We start from the raw sequence: 26542 nt of genomic DNA, 5'->3' as shown, positions 1-26542 counted from the left end.
TTGTCCACTTTCGTTACGTAACCCACATGCCTGTCTTGTATATGGAGGTCGTATATAACGTGTCAGCTACACAAATTAATATTTCCTCACCACAAACTGCTCTTTTCCCCACAGGGCAGCCGCTCCTGGACCCTGTAAAACCCTGCACCACTTGTGTTTAAAACTGTTATACAACAGCTATATGTCTTCTTTTCCCAGACCTGCTACCTGTAAGTTAAACTCCCCCATCTCCCTCTCTCTCTCTCTCTCTCACTCTCTGTCTCTCTTCCTCTCTCTCTTCCTCTCTCTCTTCCTCTCTCTCTTGCTCTCTCGCTGTCTGTGCCCCCCCGCCCCTCTCTCTTTCTCCCTTTCCCTGCAGCTGAGCCCTGTAAATCAAGTTGAAACATAGCTCTGCATATGTGTGTGTGTGTGTGGGTGCATGCGTGAATACGTGCGTGCGTATATACTGTATGTTACCTACTAACTGCTGCCAAAAAATGTGTCCCAACTGCCCCCCCCCCCCCCTTACCTCCCTATACGTCTACCTATAGGAGGAGGAAGAAGCCAGAGGGGACGAAGGCTTGCATGTACGTGCGAGTGTGTGTGTGGGATTAAGGTTGGTGCTGTCTGTCAGGGTCATACGGGTTGAAGGAACACATCCTGGACGCTTATCTCAAGAGGTGCAGAGAGACAGAGACTAACCACACTCTCATGGGGGGGAGAGAGGAGGGGAAAGAAAGAAAGAAAGAAAGAAAGAAAGAAAGAAAGAAAGAAAGAAAGGAAACCTGCTGCCTGCTATACAATGGCAAAACATTTTTTTACATGTATGTAGATCTGATAAATTACATTTTAAATTAAACAATGTTATCCCAATATTTTCCCCTTTTCAGAACTTATTAACTCGTATATGAAGAGTTGACACAGGCTTTCAATAACACTTGCCATGTATTGCCATGAAATACATATTGTCTAAATATATTATCAAGTAATATGCAAAACATAAATTAAGTAAAACCTTTTTTCAAATACATGCGAGCCAATGGATAGTCAAAAATATGTGGAAATGTCTATTCAAATGTGTTTGAATTTCAATCTAATTCAAATCACTTTTAGGTTTTCCCTTTGATCATTGGTGCATAACGTGACATAACATTGAGGGATTATGTGTTATGTGTATATAACCTGCATTTACGATGCCCAATCAGTGAATTGCAAATGTGATTTCCTTTTTCATCTCAAATGCGTCTGTGTATCGCTCACTTTGGTTTTCTCTCTCAGTTCAAACTCTCTCTCTCTCTCTCTCTAGATCTCTAGATTTCTACACATTGAAATTATCAACACACCCATCATTATTCAAATGCTTTTGCAATACAGTTACATTGTTACTTGTCTTATTTCACTCATACAGTCAGTAGTGTTGCTGTTACTGTAATTCACTAGAGATGTACTCCTGTACTCTGACGTGATATCAGCCTGCCACTCTCGTGTTAAAATATGTTAAAACGGCAAATACTAGAGACTAATCTTAACCTGTGACTTGTGTTACTGACTCCATGTAGTTGAGTAAGTTTTTTTTCTTTTTTTTTTTTTTTAACAGAAACAGTGTGTGAGAGAGGGAGTGTGTGTGTGTGTGTGTGTGTGTGTGTGTGTGTGTGTGTGTGTGTGTGTGTGTGTGTGTGTGAGAGGGGAGAAAGTGTCAAAATCATGCCTTATTTAGGCCAGACTGGCACACAGCGAAGACACGGGCTAACTGTTGCTTTTCACACGTTGCACCGTCTCTTTTTACCATCTGCCCTCCCTCTTTGTCTCTGTGTGTGTCTGCGTATCGCTCTCTCTTCTCTCCGCCGCTCCTTCCTAAACTGTCGCTCTCTACCCCGGCTGATACAGGCTTATGTATAACCTCCCACCACCTTACTTTCTTCCTCTTCTCTCCGTTAAAAGTGCCTCAAGGTCTCAAACAAGGCGGCAGCAGCATATCTTGCATAGCTCACCGAAAAACCCCTGACGGCCATCACGGCTCTGTAAATGCAGTTTCTGGCCTTAAAATGGCTCCTATTTAAATCCTTTTCCGCTCACAAATGGTGTAATATCAGGAGTGAAAGGCAGCGACAAAGTGGCAATATGTATCAGAGGGCTGGTGGCCACAGAAAAAAAAAAAAAACAGAGAATCTTTCTCATGGTCCGCTGGTATATTTAGACGAGACAACCAGAGAGCACAACACAAACCACCGTGACTCACATCCACAGACACACTCATTCATACACAAATCAGACTAAAATCAATCCCATCACAGGCAGACACGTTTCGCCTCAACAGCCATTCACATTTCTCACTACCTGTTTTTGACAGGCCTGAGGCCAGATGTGTGCGTGAGTGTCAGAGATGTGCGAAAGAGGAATTGTTGGTGGACACAGGTGTCTGCAGTCAGCCCTATCGCTAGCATTAGCTTGGTAAGTTCAGGTGACACAATGAAAATGGAAAGTGAAGCTTTTAGGTGAGAGTGAAAAGGTCCCAGATTTCATCAAATTCAGTTTTCTGGCAAGTTATCAAAAGAGGGGACTGGTGTGGAGTGCTGTGAGGACGAATGCTGCTGAGTGTTGAGAGGCGACTGGTCTACTACTATATATAGTACATAGTGTCCTCTTAACACACACCGCCCTGTGTACAATGCCAACACAACTCTCAGCTGGGTGTGCTCTTCTTGTTGCCTCAGAAACAAAATGACTTGATTCCCTAGATCGGAATTAGAGTCAAATGCACCGACTGATATGAAAACACATAACATAAAATAGAATGACAGTCAGCAGAGCAGATCCCCCTCGTCAATGCCCCTTTGAAACATTGAAGCCTGATTCAGTATCAAACTCCACAGCATTTTAAGTTCACCAAGTCCAGGATCAAACTGTTCTCCCTCGTGACTTCATCTCTCTATACCTCGTCTGTTAAATCCCCTTGTCTTTCAAGATCCACGCTCACTGTCAAATGTCTCGAGCCTGACTTAACATGACCCCGATGACATCACGGGGGTTACATCCTAAGTCTTGACAGAGCTCCTCCACAGCCACAGATGACAGCTGATTTCTGGAGCAACGGTCCCCACAATAAGTGAACCCTATAATATAGAGGTGTAAAATAAGTGGAGTGCAACTTGGAACAGTAAACTGCACGAGAAATGAAATTAAGTTTTAGGAAACCAACAAGACAAAATAAAACCCATGGATATACAGTTTGACAACAAATATTAGATGCAGCTTAAAGCGTCAGAAAAAGCAAAAGAGTGGAGCTTTGTCAACACACATACTAAAATATACTGGGAAATGTATATTAAAAATGCGCTGTGTAGAACTATAATCAACTTTTGAAGGTATAATGAATTACCAAGGCCGTATGAATATTTAATGACTGACTCTTCACATTTGTGTACAGCTGATGTTTGTTCCTCATTTCCTAAACGTACACTGATTGCCATCTCTCTGTGAACGGCAAGCATCTGTCTTTATACTGGCCTCTAACTGTTCTCATATTATTACAGCTTTGAAACCTGAAAGTGTATATGTAGCTCATTAGCACTAGCAGGCTCCGGTTTGACCCCGGTGGCTAAAAACATTAGCATTCCACACACAAACAGCTAGCGCTCCTGTAGCTCGGCCTGAGACCGACGCCCCTCTGCTGTAGCCAGGGTTGGGGGCCGTGTTGAGCTAATTAACCCTGTTAATCTTAGTGGGCGCTGGGTCAGTTTTTGTGTGTATGTGTGTGGTGTGTGTGTGGCTTTAGCTGGCTAACCCCAGCAGATGAGCCTTCACCCCAATCACAGCCCCCTTTTTTGCTGGCAGCCTGCCGTCCGACTTGGCAGACACACACTCGCGAGGGGTCTGGCGTGCACGTGCGCGTCTGCGGCTGTGTGTGCACGCACGCGTGTGCGCTTGAGCCTGTGTGTGATTGCACAAGGGAGGGAGGATTATAGATGTTGAACATACACACGCAAATGAGCACAGGGCCCGACTGGTCTGCATGGTGTGTGTGTGTGTGTGTGTGTGTGTGAGCGTGTGTGTGTGTGTCTGTGTTGTAATAAAGCCAGCAATGTTTTACTGGCCCGCTGACACAGTGCATAAAAAGATCAGTGGGCCAAACCCATTAGTGGTATAATTGCATTACATGGTAAATATTCCTAAAAGGTCAATATCTCCATTTGAAACATCACCATCATCAGAGAGCGCTGCGATTGGAAAAGGAATTCTGGGATTTTATTGAAACCAGAGGTACAAAAGTTCCTAGGTGTCTATTGTAGCAAAGATTTGGCCAGCAAGATGGATTTTCCACCCAGGAATGAGTCAGCGGCAGCTTGCGGTGCTCCAACGCCACAAGCTGCACAAGCCGATTCTGAGTTTACCTTTGATGCCCTGAAACACTAACTTTCTGTCCAGTCCTGTTTCGTTCTTAAAATACAGCCACTTGTCTTGCTGAGAACAAATCATCAAAGTTAACCAGAGGGTACAAGGAGGAATCATTTATGTTTAAAATGACATCTGGCACCAGCGGCAGCTTATTATATCAATGAGGTGACAATCTGACAACGAGGAAAACGCGCATGTGGGCAAGCATCAAGCATGAGGCGGCGAGCGTGTGAGGAGAACTGAAAATGAAACTAACTTTATTTGGTACTTATGTAAAGCAATTCTGTGTAAATCTATTGTGAAGCACCGGAGCATATCGAACAGACTTAACTCTGTGTGTACAGTGATGGCACAGGATTAAAAAAAGGGCTTAAACTTGGGTTGGGTGTGCAATAACATTGACCTGAATCATGATCGCATATCCCTGAATGACAGACTGAGAAGGAAATGTTATACTTATGCCATAACGCTCCTGATTTACCAGAGGGTTTGGCACCTTCACGCTGTTGCAAGCTAACACTGTGTGCAATTTATTTATTTTTGGACTTCTCATGCTGGAATAGTCTAAACTGAGCCTCGTCCAAAAAATGCGAAACATTTATTTGTTAATTTTACGAATTTTAATCAGCAGTAGTGGCCTAAAATGACTGGATTTGCAAAATATAATATAAAAATATAAACATAAAGCATGTTTATTTTGATAAATGATATAAGAGTCTGTGTGTAGTCATAAGTGAGACACAGTAAATATTTAGAGAGCACTAAAACTCTCTATGCTAATAAAACCATTCTGTTAAGTGGTTTCACAGCTCCTAAAGGTTCAGTTCACCCCAAAAACAGACATTTTCTTCCCTATCCATCCAGGCAAATACGGTAGTTTTGGTTTTGCTGTATGTGTAAACGTTTTTGTGATAGCCATTTCTTAGATTTCTTGTCTCAACTCCAAGGGACACACAGGGGGAAGAAAAAGCAAATTCATTTTGTTGCTCTTACGGTGTAAAAGAAAGCAAATTTGAGAAACATTATGCAGGAAAATATATTTCGAAAGAAGTCGTCCCTGTGAAAACTGTCGATAGTGTGTTCTTTGTGTGGAAAACATGCATAGCTGCTGAAGTTTTCTAAATATCATATATCAGTGCCGTGAACAACCACAAATAAAATTTTATTCAGCCCCATTGTATCGAGGTGAAGGCAGATATCTCAGAGAGATAACCCAGACAATTGAAACCAAAACTATGCACACGGTTCGATATCACTGGAGGGAAGTAAGAGAATATGTTTCTTTGCTTGTAATTGAGGTGAACTGACCCGTTAAGGCAGGGCGCGCTAGCTTTTTTATAGACTGATTTGAACAAGACAAAGACTGACTGAGCGGCTGACACCGTCTATATTATGAAAAGACCAATTAAAAAGTCGATAAGTGACACAGTTGTGTCACCGAACCAAAGAAAAAAGATGGAGGCTCGGAGTGTGGAGGCAGACTGAAGGAAACCAACAAAAAAAAAAAAAAAAAAACGGGAACACACAAACACACAGAGGCAGCAAAGAAGACAACACTTTTTTTGTACAGGACGTACACACACACACACACACAGCCTCCAGGCTATTGTCCTCCACATTTAGGTCAGGCCGAAACGAACAGCTTCTCACACACACACACACACACACACACACACACATACACTCCCCAGGAGGCTCTCCTCACCTGCAAAGAGGCCAGTTTGGACACAGTGTCAAAGATTAAACCTGTGTTTTATCTCAGAGAAGGGGGCTGCTTGGGGGAGCGTGTGTGTGTGTGTGTGTGTGTGTGTGTGTGTGTGTGTGTTCAGTCAGTCCTTTAAACCAGAGGGCAGAGGGTCACTGGAGAATACACTGCTTCACTCACACATGCACACACACAGCTGCCCTTCTCCGTGTGCGCGGTCAAGTAGAAAGGTGGATCTGTGTCAGGTAGCAAGGGTATTTACTGTTACTGAGACAAGCAGGCCGAGAAAACACACACGCACAACGGAGGGAGAGGGAGAGGGGCACAGAGAGAGGAGAGAGGGGCGAGAGACACAGAGGGATAATAGAAAGAAAAAAAAAGAGAAGGAGGAATTGAGACAGAAACCAAAAGATGGAGGAGGAGGAGGAGGACGACGAGGACGAGGTGGAGGAGAAGGACGAGTGTTGTACTTCGAAGGCCCCTGTGGTCAACAGAACGCAGCCATGTGCGATGTCAGACATACAAACCCACAGTCTCACACACACACACACTCACACACTGAGAAGGAGAACTGAGCATGTGTTAAAAGGGCAGAAACAGAGCTGACAAGTTTGTTTCACAGAAACACAACTCACACATCAGGCCCGCATACACTGCAGAGATCTCATTCGAAGAGAAAAAAAAAACACAAGTTTAAAACCTCTTCGTACATAAAAACACAAATGCACACAATCATGGGTGTCAACAGAAAAACAGATCGGAGTCGGCGGTGAGGAGTATGAAAAGAGGACGATGGAGGCAGAGGCTCAAAGGTGTGAGTGCAAGAGTGTGAGGGGTATTTCTGGAGCTTGGATGACGAGGCAGGGCTCCACTAGAAATTAATTGGTGCGACCCAAAAAGACACAAAAGTCATGATCCGGTCACACTCATCCGCCCTACATATCAAATGAAACCACATATTTCTGACCGGTATGTTACGCAACAACCATTTCCACCTGGCACACACACTCCTCCTGCATTCAATACTCAAAACTCTTGAACGAGATTCTCGCGGATTAAAAACTCTTTGTTCCCCTAACAGCGATTACGTTATCTCGATCCGCATCTATAATGTCCGTTTTACCCGGTTGGACAATAACCTGCTGGTTCAGAGCGAGGAGGAGGAGGAAGCTGAAATCTCTCCTATCTGCGGTTAAAGAACTTCATCGGCGAAAAGATAACAGTGGATAGAAGATAAAATGATGACGAACTGTCCAAGTAGCTTTCCTCTGTGATTAGAGTGGTAGACTGATAGAGGGCGAGCGAGGTAGACATGAACAGAGGGGGAGGGGGGAGAGAGAGAGACCATGTCACCATGTCTGACAGCTTTGGTTGATCCGTGGAAAGTTCATTTGCAATCATTTTGATGATCAATTCATCAGGTCGTTATTCTGGTTAGAGCATCCCAGATTGGATCAAATGATCGTAAAGTTAATATCTGTGCTGCAGCTAACGATTGTTTTTCATGTCTCGAATTAATTGATTAGTTGTTGAAAATGGTGAAAAATGTGAATCAGTGTTGCCTGAAGCCCAAGGTGACGTCACAGATATTCAATTCAGAGTCACAGAGGAGCAGTACTTTCAGAAAACGTTCACATTTAAGAAGCTTAAATCCTTGAAAAATAACTCACACTGATTCACTGGTTATCAAAATAGCTGGTGGTTGATTCATTTCTGACAACTGGAGAATTGATCTATCAATCGTTGCAGCAGTTTCACTTTTTTTTTTTACAATCTTTGCTTCACAAACCAAGGAATGAATCAACGAATAGAGAAAATTATCATCAAATGCATCCATGACGTGGTCATCACTGTGACGGACTCCAGATGTTTTTGGTGTAGGGTGGAAGAGCTTCTCTGGCGAGATTCATTTGAGGTACGTTGAGTCAGAATGTCAGAAGTTACATTCCTCAAAATGGACTAAAAGTAACGGTGATGTGTCTTTTAAAAATCTCCTCCATAAATCTTGCCTCCTGAACAAACCCCTCGAAGGAAAAAAAAAAAAGTCCCATCCTTAAGAGGCCTGTTTTGTTTATCTCTCACTTCGCTTATGCATTTATTTATTTATCATTCCTTGCTCTCCTGCCACACGGCCGGGGGGGAGCGAGGGGACCACAGGTGCTCGGGTGAATCCGATGGACATCCGCAATTTATCATTCATACGCCGGTGACGGCAGGCCAGGCCGAAATATGGCACGGTAAACACAAACCATAGATCATTCACGGACACAGATACACACAGACAGCCGCGGACGCAGATAAACACGGCTCGCACACACACATACATAAAATATGTCTTTGAAGACAGATGCTTTTACGCGTACATGGCGCTGGACATGGGTCACGTCACAACGCGCTGCAGATATCTTTTTCTGCCCGTCTCTTTATTCCACTTTATCTTTGTCTCTCTTTTGGGATGCTTGTTTCCCTCCTTCCCTCTGTCTCTTCTTCTTGCGGATTTCTGGCAGGAGTAGACACTTCAAAGAGAGAAGTGCTGCCATCCTCCCATTAACAAAAAAAAAATAGACATTGGCTGTCTTACTTGTACTATAACCCCCCTGTGCAGATATTTGTATCTCCTGAACAATTACAGCTTTCTCTTCCAAAGTCCGACCACTTTCATGCAAACCACCCAAGACTGCAACCAACTAGAGACCACAGCCTCCCTCTTTCTTTCCTTTTTTTCTCAGGTATAAATACACTGAGGAGATGACAGCTGCGCCCCCCCCCCAGTCCTACATAGACTCCCCTCCCCTAAATGCCCTGTGCCTCGAAAACTTTTAATCTGGGCTTTAGAGGGATGTATCACAGTGGGACATCACTGCTGGCCTGCATCTGCCAGAGAGAGCTGGGAGCTGATTTCTATGTTTACATAAGATTAGAGCGCGGGGAGAAAAAGAAGGTAGCCGATATGGTAGCTCCGAGCCAAGCGCCTCTCATTTTTGATGCAGGAAATGCTGCCACAAACAGCCTGCAGGAGAGAGGGGCTGAGGAGAGATATAGCCAAAGGTAGCGGCAGTAAGTTACACCACTTTACAGGCTTCGGGGGTGTGCAATGCGTGTGTGTGTCTGTGGTATAATATGGGTGCAGTGCAGCAACGGTCAGGGATCTTAAACCACTGACACACACACACTGCGCTCGTTTTTTTTTTTCTAATGTGGCCGATACCTTGATGCAAATACCCACACGAGAAGCCCGCAGCATGAAAAAATATGTCAGCTGATCGGGCGAGGATTAAGGTTCCTATTCCTCATCGGGGTGCGCTGAAATGTTTCAACCCCGTCAGCCTTATCAAGAGTTTTAACGTCTGTCATTGAGGCGAGCCGCTGTGACTGCCCCCAAGTGGGCAAACGGTCAATTAATACTCCTTTAAAATTAGCTTAAAAGCACGGCGCAACCAGCGTGCAAATCAACCGTAAGTGACGAGATGACAGGACCGCGCCGCGTCTCTTTGACTGGACCGCCAACATGGCTGCAGGAAGGCCCGTTACATAAGCTGACTGTGCCATACTCACTGCATGTGTTCCAAGCCTGTACTTATAGGCGCGGGTCACGGTGTCCAGTTCACAGTTCATGTCGCCTACACTGCAAACATAAAGTCCACATACCACCTGCCCTATCGTATGGCACACACACACGCAGCACATGCAGAGTACACCCGCTGACCCTTGGTAAATGACATAACCATGTGACATCTGTGTGCCGTAAAAACAGCCGAGCAAAACGACTGCATGTCCACACTCACACATATGCAGCTACAAAGATGCTGTAAAGACACAAATACATATATATTGTATTGTATGTGCAGGGCCTCTTTTAAACTTTCTACACAACGACAGCATGTTGGGTAGGCATGACAGTTTACGTTTCCTCTCATATTTGTACCATGACCCAGATTATCGCTATTATGTGTCGAGTTTAACCGCACAAAGATGAGTTAATGAAGAGTTCTTGTATTTGTCAAAGTCCTGACTTACGATTGTACATTTGCCATTTTTTCACATTATGCAGTTATTTAGGCATGTAAACGACTTGTGTACAGAAAAACAAAACTTTGAGGTGACCCAACCACCTTGCATGCTTTGCGTCTGTGAGCGATCAGCAAAAGACATTAAACACAGGTATTTCGAGACGTAAATTAAACATTCCTGCGTGCAATTTCTCAATATTCTACACTAACACACAAGTTTGCAGCCATTTCTGAACCTTTAGTATTTAAGAAATGCCTTGATGCTTTTCAGTCTTCTTCTTATTTTTGCTGCAAATGTGTCATGGTTCCAAATATCAGTTATCGGTCTCCTCGACTTCTAATAGCCGAGCCACATCAGTTGATCCCTAGCATACACAGTGTGTGTGTGTGTGTGTGTGTGTGTGTGTGTGTGTGTGTGTGTGAGCCCCAGACTGGTAACTGCAGACTTTATGGCTTATTTCCTTTATGCTTACAGTCATGTTTTAGTCATGCAGCTCGCCACGCTCCACCTTTGATCTTTTTTACAAGTGTAAAAGACAGTGCGTCTTGTACAACACGATAGAGGTGAAGAGCACATTTTATCGTACGACCAGACAGAATCAAGGTAAAGTCCAGTGCGTTTGGGCCCATGACACGGTCTAGAAAGGGAGAAAAATGTGTGCAGCCGCAAACACGATCTACAAACTAACATCACAGCAGACAAAAAATGAATGCTGCAACAGTGAAACAGGAGCAGAAGCGTAGGACGAAACCAGAATAAATGCTCGTGTAAGAACACCTATGAGAATGTCCTGACAGCGAGGACTACACAGCCAAAACCCAACTCGTCGTAGCCACTTTTCTACAACCAGAAAGTCGACAGACATGTAAGTGCCCTTACGCAAGGCATCAAACTCACTGAACCTGCTCGGCAGCCAACAGTAGCTGTAGCAGCAGCGGCGGCGGCAGATCGGCAGTGTAAATTTACAGAAAGTGTGTAACCCTCCCTCCTTTTCTGCTGCACCTCCTGACCCTGGCTGTTGGTGTAAATATAAATGTGCTCCTGCACTGTCAACTCGCACTCGGTTACACAAGCAGCAGTTCCACAAAGGTTAAAAATATGTATATTTTACTTCCTCCTGCTTTTTCCTCTCTGCTTTTGTCTATCTAACTTTCCCTATGTGTGAGTTTTTCTGCCTCTTGAAGTGGAGGGCTCGGCGGGTCAGGGGCATTAGTGGAAATCTGCCGTTATTTTTTTTAGTTTCTTTCTTTCCCTGTGTGTGTGTGTTTGAACTTTTTTGTTGTCTTTGCCTTCTTTAACCCTCCGTGGCACGGTTTCCATGCCAGCAAACTAGTGAGAGAAAGAAAGAGAGGTGTGTGTGTGCGTGCGTGCAGGTAGATAAAAACAGGAAAGAGAGCTTTACTCCGTACGCTAACAGTGGGTTAATATGCAGAGCTGAAGCGAGGAGAGATTGTGTGTGTAATTGTATGTGAGTGTGTGTCTCCCCAACACCCACCCATCCACACACACACACACACACACACAGCCAGTCCTGTGACACCCGTCTCATCAAACAGTTGGACGTCTGCCAAGTTCATCTGTTAATGGACAGCCACCGCCAGGACCCAGCCTTTCCTACCTCGCTCTACCCTCTCTCTCTCGCACATCCCCTATCCCCCTAGGGCGCTCTACCCCTATGCCCTCTTCTCCTAAACTCCCCCGTCTCTCTCTCTCTCCCCCTCTCTCTCTCTTTCTGTCTTCCCCCCCCATCCCACCTCTTCCAGAGCTGCAGACTGGGGCCTGTATTTTTCTCTCGTTACAGCAAAGATAAACAGTGTGTGCGTGTGTGTGTGTCCCTTTGTCCGTCTCTCTGTCTGTCTGTCTGTCAGCAGACGGTGCTCGGCGCACACTCGTGCATTCTTCGTGAGAGAATACCTTTGAACAGATGCTTTTCAGCCAGCTAGAGACCAAAAAAAAGTCTGAAATCAAACAAAGGGGCCAATAGGCAGGTTAGGTTCCATTAAATTAAGGGAGATAAATAAAAAAGTGTGTGTGTGTGTGTGTGTGTGTGTGTGTGTGTTAGTGAGTGAGGGAGAGATCAGCAGTGTTAACTACAGTCCAGAGCGTGTTGAAACACATCTGTCTTCCAACGGAAAACTGCAGCACAGGAGAGGGGGGGGTCGACAAAGACAGAGAGAGAAAAATGAAGGGAGAATTATAAAGAGCAGGTGAAGGTGCTGTTTTTTTCAGTTTTTTTTTTCTTCCTTCGCTTAAAAAACACACACACTCGCACAAAAGAGTGGCTTTGCTCCCAGATTATTTGTTCAAGGAATTACGGTCTCTTTCACACTCTGATATTTATTTAACAAGACATCTTGAATTTTTTTTTAAATACATGTTTTTTTTCTCATTCTCCTCCTCGGGGTTGTGTTTTTGGGAGGGGGCAGGTTGAGTCGAACATTCGAGGGGAGGTGAGACGGAGCAAGTGTTAAATGTTGCCGTCGCCGGGGTAATTTCGAGGGCAATTTTGTCATTTTGGCTGCGGTTTAAAATCACTGTGGCACTCGGCTAGAGGTTGGGGGGGTAGGGGGAGGACTGCACTTTTTTTTTTTTAGAATATCAAAATAACAGTGTTGATTTTCTTGTGTGCCACCGATGTGTCAAAATTAACAATAACCTTTAACCTTCGAAACAGCTGAAAACAGAGGATGGATTAGTTGCGGTTACCAGAAAGCATTGGGGTTTGTTTTTTTTTAATTTATTTATTGACTTCATTCTCATTGCACTGGAAATCACAGTTAACAGAGATACATAAAATGATTCATGTCAGCATCAAAAACTGGCACTTTTGGTGAGTTTACCCTAAAAAGTAATGTCAATTTCTTAGTTTTTTATGCCTCTGCAAAAATATCAATTACCTTTTTTCCTTCTCCAGCCTGACCACACACTGTTCAAGTATTGTGTACTTGAGCGTACGACTAAACGCACATGCACCGCAGACAAAAAGAGCCATGAAAGTACATTTTAGCGGTGCTTTATCCGTTTTGGTGGGGGAATGAATTATCCATTAGATTTCATCATATCTTACCGGGGCAATTACATCAAGAAAATGATAGTGGGCACGGGATCAATTATGCATGCCCTTGGCCAAAGACCAAGCATCGGGCAGAAGGAGAGGGCATGTATACACAAGCACAAGCGCACACACACACACACACACACGTGAAGAAGAAGAGGATCTCATAGATGTGGCCCATCAGTTCATCTTACTGCCTAAAAAGTTCATACGCTTAATAATTTAGCTGTGCTCTGGATACAGTTTCCCAGCTGAATATTAACAACTTTGAAGTGAGTAACAGCAGCCAGAGGTATATAGGGTGTGAGTGTGTGTGTGTGCTTGTGTGTGTGTGTGTGTGTGTGTATTTGTAGGGGGGCTAAAAGAGACCTCAGGAAACAGGCCTCGTGAGTCCCACCGGAGACAACCCCTCGAAACACACACTCACACTCACACACACACAATCCTTCCCCTCGGCTGCGTCCATTACACCGCCGTTTGTAACATTGCTCATTTCTGGGCAATTAAGAATTCCTTTTCATCGCTATGTAGGTTCAGATATCTCCCTCACAGCACTTGTACACAAACTGAGAGGACATGAGGTGTGTGTGCGAGTGTGTGTGTGTGTGTGTGTGTGTGTGTGTGTGTGTGTGTGTGTGTGTGTGTGTTTGGGGGGGGGGCTAGAAGGGGAGGGTGGAAAGATGGGGAGAACAGCAACAAAGGGAAGCGGAGAAGAAAACATAAAGATTAGCGCCTGTGCACCAGTTGTTCTGTTTGTTGTTGCCACGTTTTTTTCTGTCTTTGTTCTCATTTTCTTAATCGTCCTCCCTCATTATTAGATGAAAATTGACTTACTTTATTGATTTCTTTTCTTCTTTTGTCTCCCACTAACAAAAAACAAAAAACACTTGCAGAACAGGGGCCTTCTTTTTTTTAGTACAAAGGAAGCGTAAGGTGTATGTCCGAAAAAAGTGAGTGCACGCACAGAGAGTGTGAGAGAGAGAGTCGCATTTCTTTGCCGAGGACAGAACAATGGAATTGTTATTCTTTTTTTTCCGCGAGTTTTCATCCGTGTTTACAGAGAAACTCACTTAGGAAGACGAATCACTGTCTCCAAAATGGCAGCCTCAGATCGAGCCAGGGAGGGACGAGCAGAGAGAAAAGAGAAGTATCTGACATCTGTTTGTTCAAGGAGAAACAGAAAGGGGGGGTGACACTAAAAATGAATAGGCTGACAGAGAGAGAGAGAGAGAGAGAGAGAGATGGGCATTGAGAAATCATTTTACCATGTCAAGACAGACACGTACAGGAGGGAGCCAGATGGTTTGCATTGGGTATATTTTAGTTTGTGTGTGTGTGTGTGTGTGTGTGTGTGTGTGTGTGTGTGTGTGTCTTTGCTTGAGACAAGCAGTGTAATGAGGGAACAGACGAGACATCATGTAAATTAAATATGTCCAATCTCTGGCTCGCCTCTCAATCTTCACACAATTAAGAAAAATGCAACTTTCATTTATATTAGCCTAAAAAACACACCCACCTCGCACACACACACACACACACACACACACACACACACACACACACACATACACAGATCTCTCACCCAAGGCACAAATGAGAAAATGCACACACACACACGCACACACAAACACCCCTTGACATGCCGGCTCTGACAAGCGTAGCTGATGTGCGCCGCGAATGCGCATGGTAATAGGCCAATCAAAAATGCAAAACAATTGGCAATTACTGTGAGGACCTAATGGTCATTAGAATTTACAACTAGGTAATGAACTAAAGTCTGCCCACTGCATGCATATTCATAAAGCTATTTGAGCTTTGAAGATTAAAGTAGCGCTTAAAATTCAAATGAGCCTCCGCAAATTATCGGGAAAAGTCAGTGCTGCTGCTGCTGCTGCTGCTGCTGGTGGCGATGGGGGAGTTCCTTATATGTTGTGTGTGTGTGTGTGTGTGTTTATGCGTGTGATTTTTTTTTTTTAAGCATTATTAAATGGCATATTCCTCGACATCTGAGGGCTGAGCGGGTGTAATTACAGGGCGTGGAGTTTGACGCGACAATTGCTAATATCTGTGACATCATAAGATACAGCCGAGTTCTTTATCTCTTTCTTTAGCCGAAGTTCCATATGTGTATTTTAAGTATTGCAGGAAATTCCTCCTCCAGCGGCGGGCTGTCATTGGGCTGGAAAACACAGCAGTGCACGCCTGAGGAACATGTGAATGCTGGATGATGATGACGTAAAAGATGCAATGGTATACTGAGCTCAGATTAAAGCCGTTCTGTACAGTAGGCCGGTGGCTCGTGACCTCTGAGAACGAAGCGAGTCCATTAATTGTGGTTGTCTGGTTATGACCAAGAAGTGACATTTGTCCATTATTTTCATTAAGTTCAGCAATTGACCTGAAAAAAGCAAAGATTTGGGGGGAAAATCAACCTAACATGGTGCAGCAGAAATATGTCTGGTGTGCTGGTTTATGATACCTGTGCGTATCTAGATGTGTGTGTGTGGATGAACCTGTAGATGTGAAAAGGATTCATGCGTCCATGTATTACATCTAATATCACTTCTTGCCTTTCTAGTCAGGATGGGGAGGTAGGTGGGAGGGTGAGAGGGTGGCAGGGTGTGAGGATCGGGAGGGGGGTGTGTGGGCGAGGGTAAGACAAACGATTCCTATTTTTGCTTCCAGTGTGATGTAACATGATGTCTCGACACATATTCATGCACTACATCCACTGTGCTGTGCATCTACCTGTGAATACAGTAGTGGCCATTAGGCTGTGACTTGTACATACATACATACAAACATAGACAAAGAGAGAGAGAGAAAGAAAGGTGGATGTAAACAGCTTTTCCGAGACTGGACTCTGATGTCCATGTATCATGTATCAGCTCAGCATCACAGTTTTACATTTTGTGGTGATGCATTTTTGAAACGTCCCTCTGGGTTTGATATTGAAGCAGCATTTCAGATTCTTCTTGATAAAATCAATAACTAGTTTAGTCCGTCAGATGCATGAAAATGGTTTGTTCTGTCCGGCCAACTGTCTGAAACCTAGTAGTAATCCATTTACAGCGATGAAAAATCAGCAGATCCTCACATTAGGGAGCCTAGAACTGATGATTTTGAGCCATTTGTGTTTGGAAAAGAAAGACAAGTATGTAAATGATTAAGGGATTATTATTTTGGTCAGTCAACAAATCATCTAATCTTTTTCCCTGAAAAGAGAAATGACCGACTTCCTGCACGCTCTCTGCTCACTCTTTACTGCCCACCATGCTCAGATTGTGAAAAATAGTCAGTATGCATCCTGACTAATTAAAGAAACTTTAAACTATTAAACAGCATGAACATTATTAGATATTTTATTAACTGATTTGTTATTTGCTCGAAGCATCTGGTGGGTTAAACTGAACCTTATGATGGATCAGTTCTGTCCCCGGACCGAACTTTGTGCAGCTCTGCTCTACAGTATCTAATCCTTTTTTTCAGATTTTTTTGTTTTGTTTTGTTTTTTTTGTTTGTTTGTTTTTACCAATTTTGGACATACTTGGTTTCTCCTCGATGTGACTCACTGTAGCGCTGGCTTCACTATCTGTGACATCATCAGTATGAATGATTGAGCTTGTTTTTTGTATCCTCCGCTGATCTGAGACCGAAGCAGTAAGCAAAATAGCTTTTTTTTTAAGAGAGACTAATTGTTAAACGCCATCAGGGCCTCGGTTGTCTCGTCTCACACATTTGCAGCAAGTTGTTCATGTAAAAAAAAAAGGAATATCAAGCTGCTTGTGATCACAAGAATTACATATGTTATCCTGCTTTGAGGATCACTTCCCTTCGATACTAAACACGCTTTTGATTTGCCGAGAAGGAGGAAGTGAAGTGGAAAAGGTGGTGGGAGTGAGAGAAAAAGAAAAAAGGACTCACGGTGCCAAAATCAAAGATTAGACCCACTCGTATGGAGCCGTGCATACGCTGTACTGTATGTGCTCTGCTTATCAACACACACACAGTTACAGTGTGGCGGTGTTTGTGTGTGTGTGTGTGTGTGTGTATGTGTGCTGCTCTTCTGCAGTTGTAGTAGTAGTTCAGCCAAATGGGGAACATGAAACCAGAGCAGGGAGCCAGGCCCTTCCACACACATGCGCGCGCACACACACACACACACACTGGCCACACACACACTGCCAGCTCAGCCCTGGCACACTTCACCAGGGGATGTCCTGCATTCACACTGCCAGCTCGCTCTCTCTCTCTCACACACACACACAAAAACAGGCACACACTCTTTCATGTTTATGCGCGACACACACACCAACGTATGCATCAAGTATTAACAGGTACGCACAAAGAGAGGCCCTTTCACATGAACACATATATATCCAGTGTGATGCGAATATGCTGTGTGTGTGTGTGTGTGTGTGTGTGTGTGTGTGTGGTATATGTGTGTTGAGCCAGTCTGTAATCCAGTGGCCTATATAAATAAGCTTTGTAGTGTATAAACAGTTTTATGAACAGGCCTTCAACTGCCTTCAACATAATAAGAGAGCCGAGATACATGTGCGCACCCCCTGAGCAGGCCGAGCGCGTGTGTCTCCGTGCGAGTGAGCGCACAGGAATAAACACACACACGCACAAACACACACACGGAGCAAGCAGCGAGGGAGCCAAAAACAGCAGCTTTCCCCTCCCTCGCCACGAAGGAGTAGATGTAGCATGGATGTCGAATCGCTTGCATAAACACACGACGAGCCAGATCAATAAACAATCTTTCATCAAGGGGAGCGTACAGTAGTCTACTTGACGTCACACCGACACACTGTCACTGCTGCAAAAGCGGGGGAAATAACACTGGTCCTTTTAATGTCTTATTGTTCTCTGTGATTGTCATTGTCTCTGAGTGGTTTACCAACCGCGGTAATCTGGGAGATCTTTTGTCTTCTACAGATCTGCCTCCATCTTTGGTCACCGTCGCCGCGGTGTGTCTGCTGCTGCCTTTTCCCAGGGATCAGCTGTCAATCATGGTGTGTGGGCAACATGACGTCTTTCTTTTGGATTTCTTCTCTTTTTTTTCACCCTTTGATGTTGATGTTGTTGTTGTCTGCTTGGCTGCGGTGGCGGTGATCGTGCCCTGCTCTTTTTATATCTATTCCAAAACCCACCGCACATGTGAAATGCTTCACTTCCTGTGCAACCAGGCGATTTGTCTGAGGAAAAAAGGCAGTGGCTACCGTTGTAAAGTCTCTCACTGTTAAATGACAGCAGTTTGCTTGTTGTTGCTACGATGATGAATCTAATTCGTGCTGCAAGTAAAAAAAAAAAAAAAAAAAACTGGTGTTCGACACAATGATGCAAGAGTCTACTACTCACAACAGGGAAACTCTCTTTTCTCGAGATTCACATTCAGCGCAGTAGCAGAACACTGTCTTGCTCAAAGGCACCTCAACAATTTAAGGTAACCCAGTGTTTGATGGGGCCATATGTAAGAAAATCATTTTTTTTAATCGATTCAAAATTGATAGGAATTTGGTGCAGAATGTGAACAAACAACTGTTTTGACATTGTGGCATCTAAGTATGGCGTCGTAGAGATATCTACTCAAGTTAGCATGTTAGCGTCGGCCTGTCCCTCACAAAGACTTTCCTATCAGTGTGCTACCTGGTCCCGGTTAGCAGTTGCTGCTGTGATACACTGCCCCCTATTTGCTTTAAGTATGAATGAGTTCTTACGTATTGCACCTTTAATGGTGAATGCCACAGATTTCTAAAAGGAAGATCGGTTTATGGTAGCACTAACCATCACTAATAAGAGCTAAATATTTAGTTAATTAAACTTTTGTTAATAGTTATGTCGCCATTAACAAACAATTAGATATTCTATCAACCATTTGTTAAGCATTTCTTTCTCCTGATGTTGCTACTGATGTTAATAACGCTTTTAGATGGTTAATTAATGGGGTTTTTTTAAATAGCATTTCATTGTTGAACTGTGAAATAACCATTGATTCAAGTTTAATTTACTACAAATGTACAATTTAATAGTGATGGTTATTGTGTCACCCAGTTTACTTGGTCTCAGTCGGGACTCCTCAGCCTCAGAGAACAGCTGCATAATGTCTGAGAAAATAAAACCTGGTGATGTCATAATGATGTCATCAGGGTTGTCTCAGCGTGAGCATGGAGACCACAAATTTATAGCAGTAAGAGCCTGTGGTAAGGCGGAGCTATGGAGTTCGAAAGACGTAGGTGTTTACAAGGAAGAGGAGGTTTTAAAAATAAGCATAACATTGCATTGTTGGAAATGTAGGACCCGGCAATTTTTTGGAGCTTGACCCATACTCGCCTCTAAAAAGTCAGGATATCTCAGCTTCAAACGCTTAAAAATGGCCATACTTTTTTTTTTTTCTTTTTAATCTCTCTTATCTTGTTATCAGTAAGTGCAATATTAAATTGCTGGAGTGCCCCTTTAAATAAAAAGCTGGGACTAAAGCAGACTGGATTTAGTTCAGCAATTCATCACTGCTGCAGTAATACTATCTTATGTAATAAAATATGTGTGTGTGTGTGTGTGTGTGTGTGTGTGTGTGTGTGTGAGTGTGAATGTGTGTACCAGACAGGATGAATGACAAATCGACAGTTCTCACCACCGTGTGGACTTTCCCAGCACAGGCCCCGGAGAAAAAGCAACTTTTTTAAATTCCGTTAAGGCACTCGGTTATATTCTATTTTGAGCATCACACAGAACTTCTTTCCGTTGCTTTTTTTTTTTTTTTTTTTTCATCACTGCATCCAAAATGTGTCAGCAGTGAATTCCAAGTTTTTTGGTTCCGTCTGGATCGCAGACACACTTTACAAACACACACCCACACATTCAGAGCAAGACAATAATCAACAGTTCAGTCAATATGCAGTTTAGAGAGTGAGTTTTTTTTTTTTCTTTTTTTTCTTTTTGTGCGCTGAATATAAAACACAATACAGCCTATTGGCCTTGGGTGGCAGATTAGTAATGTTCCTAGTAAGGCTGGGCAACATAACAATATCACTTAGTTACGGTGACATGTGACTATATATATTTTCCTGGATGGTTATTTGACATAAGAGTTGTCTTTTCCTAGTTTTATGATATCATATTTTGTCCCCTAGCCTGAGAATTTGAAGGTGATTTCCAAATATCAAGATGCTGTGTTGTGATAGAGTCTTAACGTATATCAATATTACTTTAAGGCCATGTTGTCTGGCCCTAGTTTTACAGCTTTTCCAGCGGCCCTGAAGTGTACGTCAGACCCGCAACTGACGTCTCGTGTACACCCTGACGTGTTTACATTCAGTAAGCTCATTCAAAATGCCAACACAGTGATATTCCTGCCGCACTGGGAGAGAAAAAAACAAAAAAAAACGCTTGAGTTCAAACGCCGCACTTGAGTCCACTAAATAAAATCTTATGTTGAGAAAAGAAAGAGGGAACAACAATAGATTAGTGATGGCAGCCAGCGTGTGAAATCTCTTTGTGGGCTCACCGGGGCTGAGCTACAGCATGACACACTCTCTCACACACACACACACACACACCAAACATACTGTAATTGATTCAGTATCAATTGGCTGTCCTGGATTTGCATTGACTGCTAATGTTGGAGGGAGAGAGACGGACGCATGAGCCAAAAGAGAAAATGAAGGAAAAAAAAAAGAGAAGAAGAGGAGGCAGAGAATAGACATGAGATAGAGAGAGATCTGACACAGAGCCAGACAATGAATGGGTGTTAAAAATGCACTAATGTGTATTGAGGTGGGTAGCATTAGCCAGTGATGATAAGCTAATTGCTAATCACTAGATCATAGTCTAACAATACTCATGTTACAAGGCTTGGAGCCAGGATGACTCTTCAGTGGGCTCGGCAATAAGGACGATCAGAAACCGGGTGAAGAAATATCAGCATGTCTGATAATTTAGTGTTTAGGAAATTTTGGGGATTCAACATCATGTATGAGTATTGATGCACATCTTCGTTAATGAGCTAATATTAGCGAGCTAACACGGCTTATCAGCCAATATTGCTCAACAAAATCAATGGTCAATAAGGAGAAATAATTATTTTTTCACTGGCCACGTATCAATTTCAGCTCATTAACACACGTATTAGGAGTGATTTCCCATAGAGGAAGAGGATTAAATTCTTGATGCTAATTATGAGAAATCACTTGGCAAACCGGACAGCAGAAATTGTATTTACAGTCGAAATAATCCACAAAGAATTCATTCTAAATTTCAATTTTCAGGCCAGGATTTTTCTTTTTTTCTTTTTTTTTTTCAATCATAACCACTTTTGGGTAAAACACGGAGGGAAAAAAACAGAGAGCGAGAGAGATGTCCATTCACACACATCAACGTACACACACACACACACACACACATGCAAGCCCCTCTCTTTTGAGACATTAGCGATGCTGTTTCTGAATGAGGGGCGCCTCAGGGATTATAATCAGAATTTTCATCTCAGTCAGGGATTAATAGAATAAATGGGCAAGAGAGAGAGCGCACTAACCGTGTGTGTGTGTGTGTGTGTGTGTGTGTGTGTGTGTATGGTTGTGTGTGGGTCTGTGTGTGTGGTGTGGGTGGGCGGGTGTGCTGCCTTTTTGCATCGCTGATCGGCATTTTTCCTGTACAGTGCTCTCTCTCTCTTGCTCACACACACACACACACACACACACACACACACACAGGTAATGCCTCGGTCGGAGCTGTTTGATATGTAAATAGCAGCGTTCCGGCACAAGTCCGACGCTTTGTGTTCCTCTGAGCCTCGCAGCAGCCAGAGGAGCTCTGTAGCACTCTGACCATGGACACAGATTCATGTTTCACAGCGAGCAGCCATACAGCCTTCACATTGTATAGGCAGATGCATGCAGGAAAAAATAAAACGAATATATGCGGCGATTAAAAGAGAAGGGCGCCTGAAAATATGTTGCCTGGATTTCTCAAAGAAAGTCAAAATAAGATGTGACTCCAATTCTCATTAGAGCAGTAAAAACCTCCTGAAAGACAACATGAAAAATTGGAAACAAGAAATCCCTTAAGATTGTAGTTGAAGTCTATGAGGTGAAAAAGCAAAAATAAAGCTTTTCACCAAATCCATAATTAATCTTTTGTCATTTTGACGCCTTATTGGCTGAGCAGAGGCCTCGTGTACTGTAAGGGAAAAACCTCGGAGACACACTGGAACACCCAGCCAGCATTTTCACAAATAAGAAACACACACGCATTCCTCCCCTCGCCTCCTTTTTTTGTCATTAGGAATGCTTCTGGACAGCTATCATTGCGGTTGAAGATTCCAGCAGATTTTTCTCTCTCTTTTTTTTTTTACATTTTTTTTTTCACATATCCTGCCTTTCACATATTTACTTCGCTGTGACAGTTTGGGGTCAATTAGGATGAAAGCTGGGAGGTCGGTGAGGGAAAAAAAACGCTGGCTTTAATTATCGGCTATCAGAATGAACGTGTTGCCTCGGTTCGGCCCCTGCGAGGTGGTGTTTGTGCTGGTGTGTGTGTCCAGGAGCTCCAAGGAAAAAAAAAGAAAGAAAGAAAAGCATCCATTGAATGTAAAAACACACGTAAAATAAACTGATGAAATTCCTTGCTGCGGATTTTTTAAGAGCCAGGGTTTTTCTCTTTTTTTTGCCTCCTCGATTTAAAGCATTTAATAACGCTCGCCTGGTCTGTCTGCTGCTCAGCTTGACGTCAACATCAGACAAGATATATAACGCTGCTGTCCTGTTTTCTCCTCCTGTCTGAGTGTACAGCTGTTCCTACCAAGACGTTCCCACACACAACGCTATTGAAGCAACCAGACGCCTGTATTATGATGTAAATCGCTCTAATAACCCAGTTTAGCTGGTGAGTGTCTGCTAGAGTGTGTGTGTGTGAGTGTGTGGGGGGGGGGAGTGGGTGTTGAAATGTATAGTCTCTGAGGAGACGCAAAGCAGCTTTAGCAAAAAAAGAAACTCCTTCCAGTTGACATACAGTAGATAGATTTGTCTCAGGCCAGCAAAGGTCAAAGGTCAAATCCATCTTTGACGACAATTTTTTACTTATTTCCGCTTCTTGCGACTGTAAAAAAATAAAAATAAAAACTTGCAGGATTGATAACGCCAAACCAACAAGCGGCACCGGATTCTTGCACTCGTTTCCTCAAAAACACAACCCGAAAATAGGAAAAAAAAACAAACTGCAACATTTAGGATTCCTGAGCTGCGTTCAACCAGCAAAGTGATAAAGTGTGTATTTTGCTAGCGCGTTTCCGCTGCTCTATTTCATCTTCACCCCCTCTTTTTTTTTCATCCCCTCCCTCTCGCTTTCTCTCTCCCTCTCTGTCTCTCTGCAATGGCTAATTTAGTACAGGCAGCCCGCCACTAAAAACTACTGCTAATTAAAATGCAAGGGGAAGATAAAAAATGGCGCTGCAACAAATAATTAGTGGTGTTAAGACGCTTTAAATAAACGACTTTCCCTCTAAGAGCAAAAAAAAACTGAAGCCGGCTTCTCCCTTCTCTCCGATCGCCTTCTCATTTGATTCTTGTGCTGGGAGAGAAGATGGAAAGGGAAGAAGAAAAAAAACAGAGATATAAAACTGGAGGAAAATTGAGTGTTTTACCTATGAAGTTTGGTATGGAGGTGAACTCGAGAGGATAGAGCATGAAAAAAAGAGAGAGTCGGGCTGCATTTAGTCGGGTAAGATGTGGCAGTGGAAGGGGGGGAAACCACACCGAGAGCAGGACACATCTGCTAGGGCCACATGAGAGTGAGGCGCACGCACGCACACACACACACACACACACACACACACACACTGTGAAAGAACATACATTCCGCGCACCCAATCCCAGAAAGAGGTTGCAGTTACTCCCCAGACTGAAAGTCACACACAAACACACACAAATGCACACACAGTTTTCCCGGCATCCAGTTCAGCCACTGATCCTCTTCACACACACACACACACACACATGTTGTCTCACAAGTGTGATCGCACACTGACCAGTGGTAACACAAAGTCAAGGTCACACGTCTCTCTGCCACCGGCCTGTGGGATTTGGTCCTCATGGCCGAAAAGTGGGTACACTGGGAAAACACACATACACACACTCACACACATTTTCTGCATTGAATTCAGCGGATCAGTGGAAGGACAATTGGTCAGACCTGGCTTGACGATTAGATCCGTTCCATTGTCTTACACACACACGAACATGCACACTGCCCTTTACACTAGTGAGTAAGGACAGAAGACTACTCTCTCTCACACACACACACACAGACACACACACATACACAGACAGAAGGAGAAAGCCATCCTAAATCAAACCAGTGTGTGTGCCTTTGTGCCAGCCGCAGAAGACAACAGAGGCGTATTCTCCCGGGTTTCCTCCCCACCTGTGACGTCCCTCTGTTGTTGTTTGTCTGACAACAGCCAAGCCACCCCCCCAAAACAAGTCTCAGCCAATCAGATTCCTTTCCTTCAGAAGGATTGGCATGTGTTTGTGTGTGTGTGTGTGTGTGTCCCCTAAAAATTCTTGTGCTCAGACTGCTACATCCCCCACAAGGTTTGGATGGAGATAATCAGCAACATGTAGGCTAGACTCTAGACGACGCTGGCTTGTCATAGTAGAACACACACACACACACACTTTGTGTTGACGGGATTGAGAAAAAAGATCTGCTGCTGTAGAAAACACCCACAAAATAACCCCATCTAGAGCAACACACACACACACACACACACACACACACACACACACACACACACACACACACAGAGACAATGTGCCAATAAGTAAAACAGAATCTGGAAAGCTACTTGCACACTGGAGGGGATGTTTTATCCGTCAACGAATAATGTTTCAGAAATTGTTTAGAGGAAGGAGAGCTTGCTATTTTTAATATTCTGTAAGATTTGACCTCCTTATTCACACTAAAGCTGATATATAGGCATAATCACATCCTCTACAGAGACGATCTGGCAGCCACGGCCAGCAAGTTGCTGCCTCTCTCTTAACTTAAGAGCTACTGCGACTGTGGTCAAATCCAGACAAAGGTGGTGTGTGTTATTTGGTGTGGAGGCAGGTCTGGTTACCTGGGAGGGGCTCCTGTTTGGGGCAAATCCCCCGAGGCGACAAGAACCTGTCGTCATCGTCATCTGCCAGCGTGGCCTGGACGCCCACTTCCACGGGCCTCCGGCTTCGCAGGGAGCCCAGTGCAGGCGACGGGGTGAGGGCCAGGCCAGGAGAGGGCGAGGGGGGCTTGTCCAGCCCGCGGCCCACGGCCAGGCAGGGCGGCCCGTGGCATCGCTTTCTCTTGTGCTCGATGAAGAGCAGGATGTCCGCCAGGGGGAAGGTGGCCTGGCACTGGCCGCAGGTCAGCAGGTCCTGCTCCAGAGAGGGGTGAGCGTCATGACCCAGCCGGGCCAGCCGGCCCACGGTCGAGCCCGGGTGGTGCCCGTTGAGGCTGCCACTCTCCTCCGAGTGCTCCGAGCAGCGCTCCGACAGCTCCTCCGACGAGACGATGGCCGTGGAGAGGGGTTCAGCTGCTGGCAGAGGCAGAGGGGGAACAAGCACAGAGGAAGAAGGAGAAGAAGAGTGGGGGTGGGAGGAAAGTGAGCAAAAAAAAAAAAAAAAGAGGAAATTAGAAGGTGGCAAAAAAAAGCAACAACCATATGTTTATGTTTCTCTTTTTCTCCCTTGTAATTGAAACCTATTGATACAACTGTTTGTGGGAAGAGATGACAAGAGCAGAGTGCACTCATTCTGTCACATGGAGGATCAGAGTTAAAGAGTCAAAGCTAAACACAAGCCTGGCATGTGGTGCGCACAATAAAGGGGGGTAAGAGAATGTGCCTTGTAATGATAGAAATGCATGTAATGCAGGAAAAATGATTACAATGCAAGCTGATGTGGATCACACATCATAAGAGTAAATGGTGGGAAAGAATATCCCGAATAGCTGCAGAGCTCAAATCAGATTCCTCAAGGATAACAATTTCATATCCAATGACAGGGGAAGCCTGGAAAATGATGGTTAAACACAGCACTCACCAAAAAACTAAATATGTGGATGATTTTGACTTGCCTAACCTTGTTTGTACAGCTTTTGATCCTGTAATCAGCTGAAGGGAAAACTGTGACAGACATGTCCAGCACATGTGCTGGGGGAAGGAAGGGGAAGGCAGGCGGCACAGGGAGTGTGTGTCAGGGAGAGGGAAACTCTTCCCTCAGCCTCGATTACATGTGCCGGACTTATAGTTCTTAGATACCAGCCACTCTGTACAGCAGGAAATCACCCCAAAATGAGCCGTTCAGCCCAATTCCTCACCCCTCCGAGGCCGGATTAACTCCTGACTACTTTTTTAA

General features: G+C 44.1%; 1 protein-coding gene across 2 annotated transcripts in view; it reads right to left on the bottom strand.

Annotated features, from left to right (window-relative positions):
• bcl11aa (BAF chromatin remodeling complex subunit BCL11A a) overlaps window positions 1-26542 on the bottom strand; it is a 54677-nt gene that overhangs the window by 24291 nt on the left and 3844 nt on the right. Inside the window, exon 2 of one of the 2 annotated variants that reach the window (XM_037124412.1) lies at window positions 25270-25722. In XM_037124412.1, coding sequence (XP_036980307.1) covers window positions 25270-25722 — 453 coding nt within the window. The remainder of the gene's footprint in view (window positions 1-25269; window positions 25723-26542) is intronic. The other variant, XM_037124413.1, reaches the window with a different exon arrangement.

The sequence above is a fragment of the Acanthopagrus latus genome, chromosome 15 (genome assembly GCF_904848185.1).
Source record: "Acanthopagrus latus isolate v.2019 chromosome 15, fAcaLat1.1, whole genome shotgun sequence".
Classification (NCBI taxonomy): Eukaryota; Metazoa; Chordata; class Actinopteri; order Spariformes; family Sparidae; genus Acanthopagrus; species Acanthopagrus latus.
This window is presented reverse-complemented; position numbering and strand designations above follow the sequence as displayed.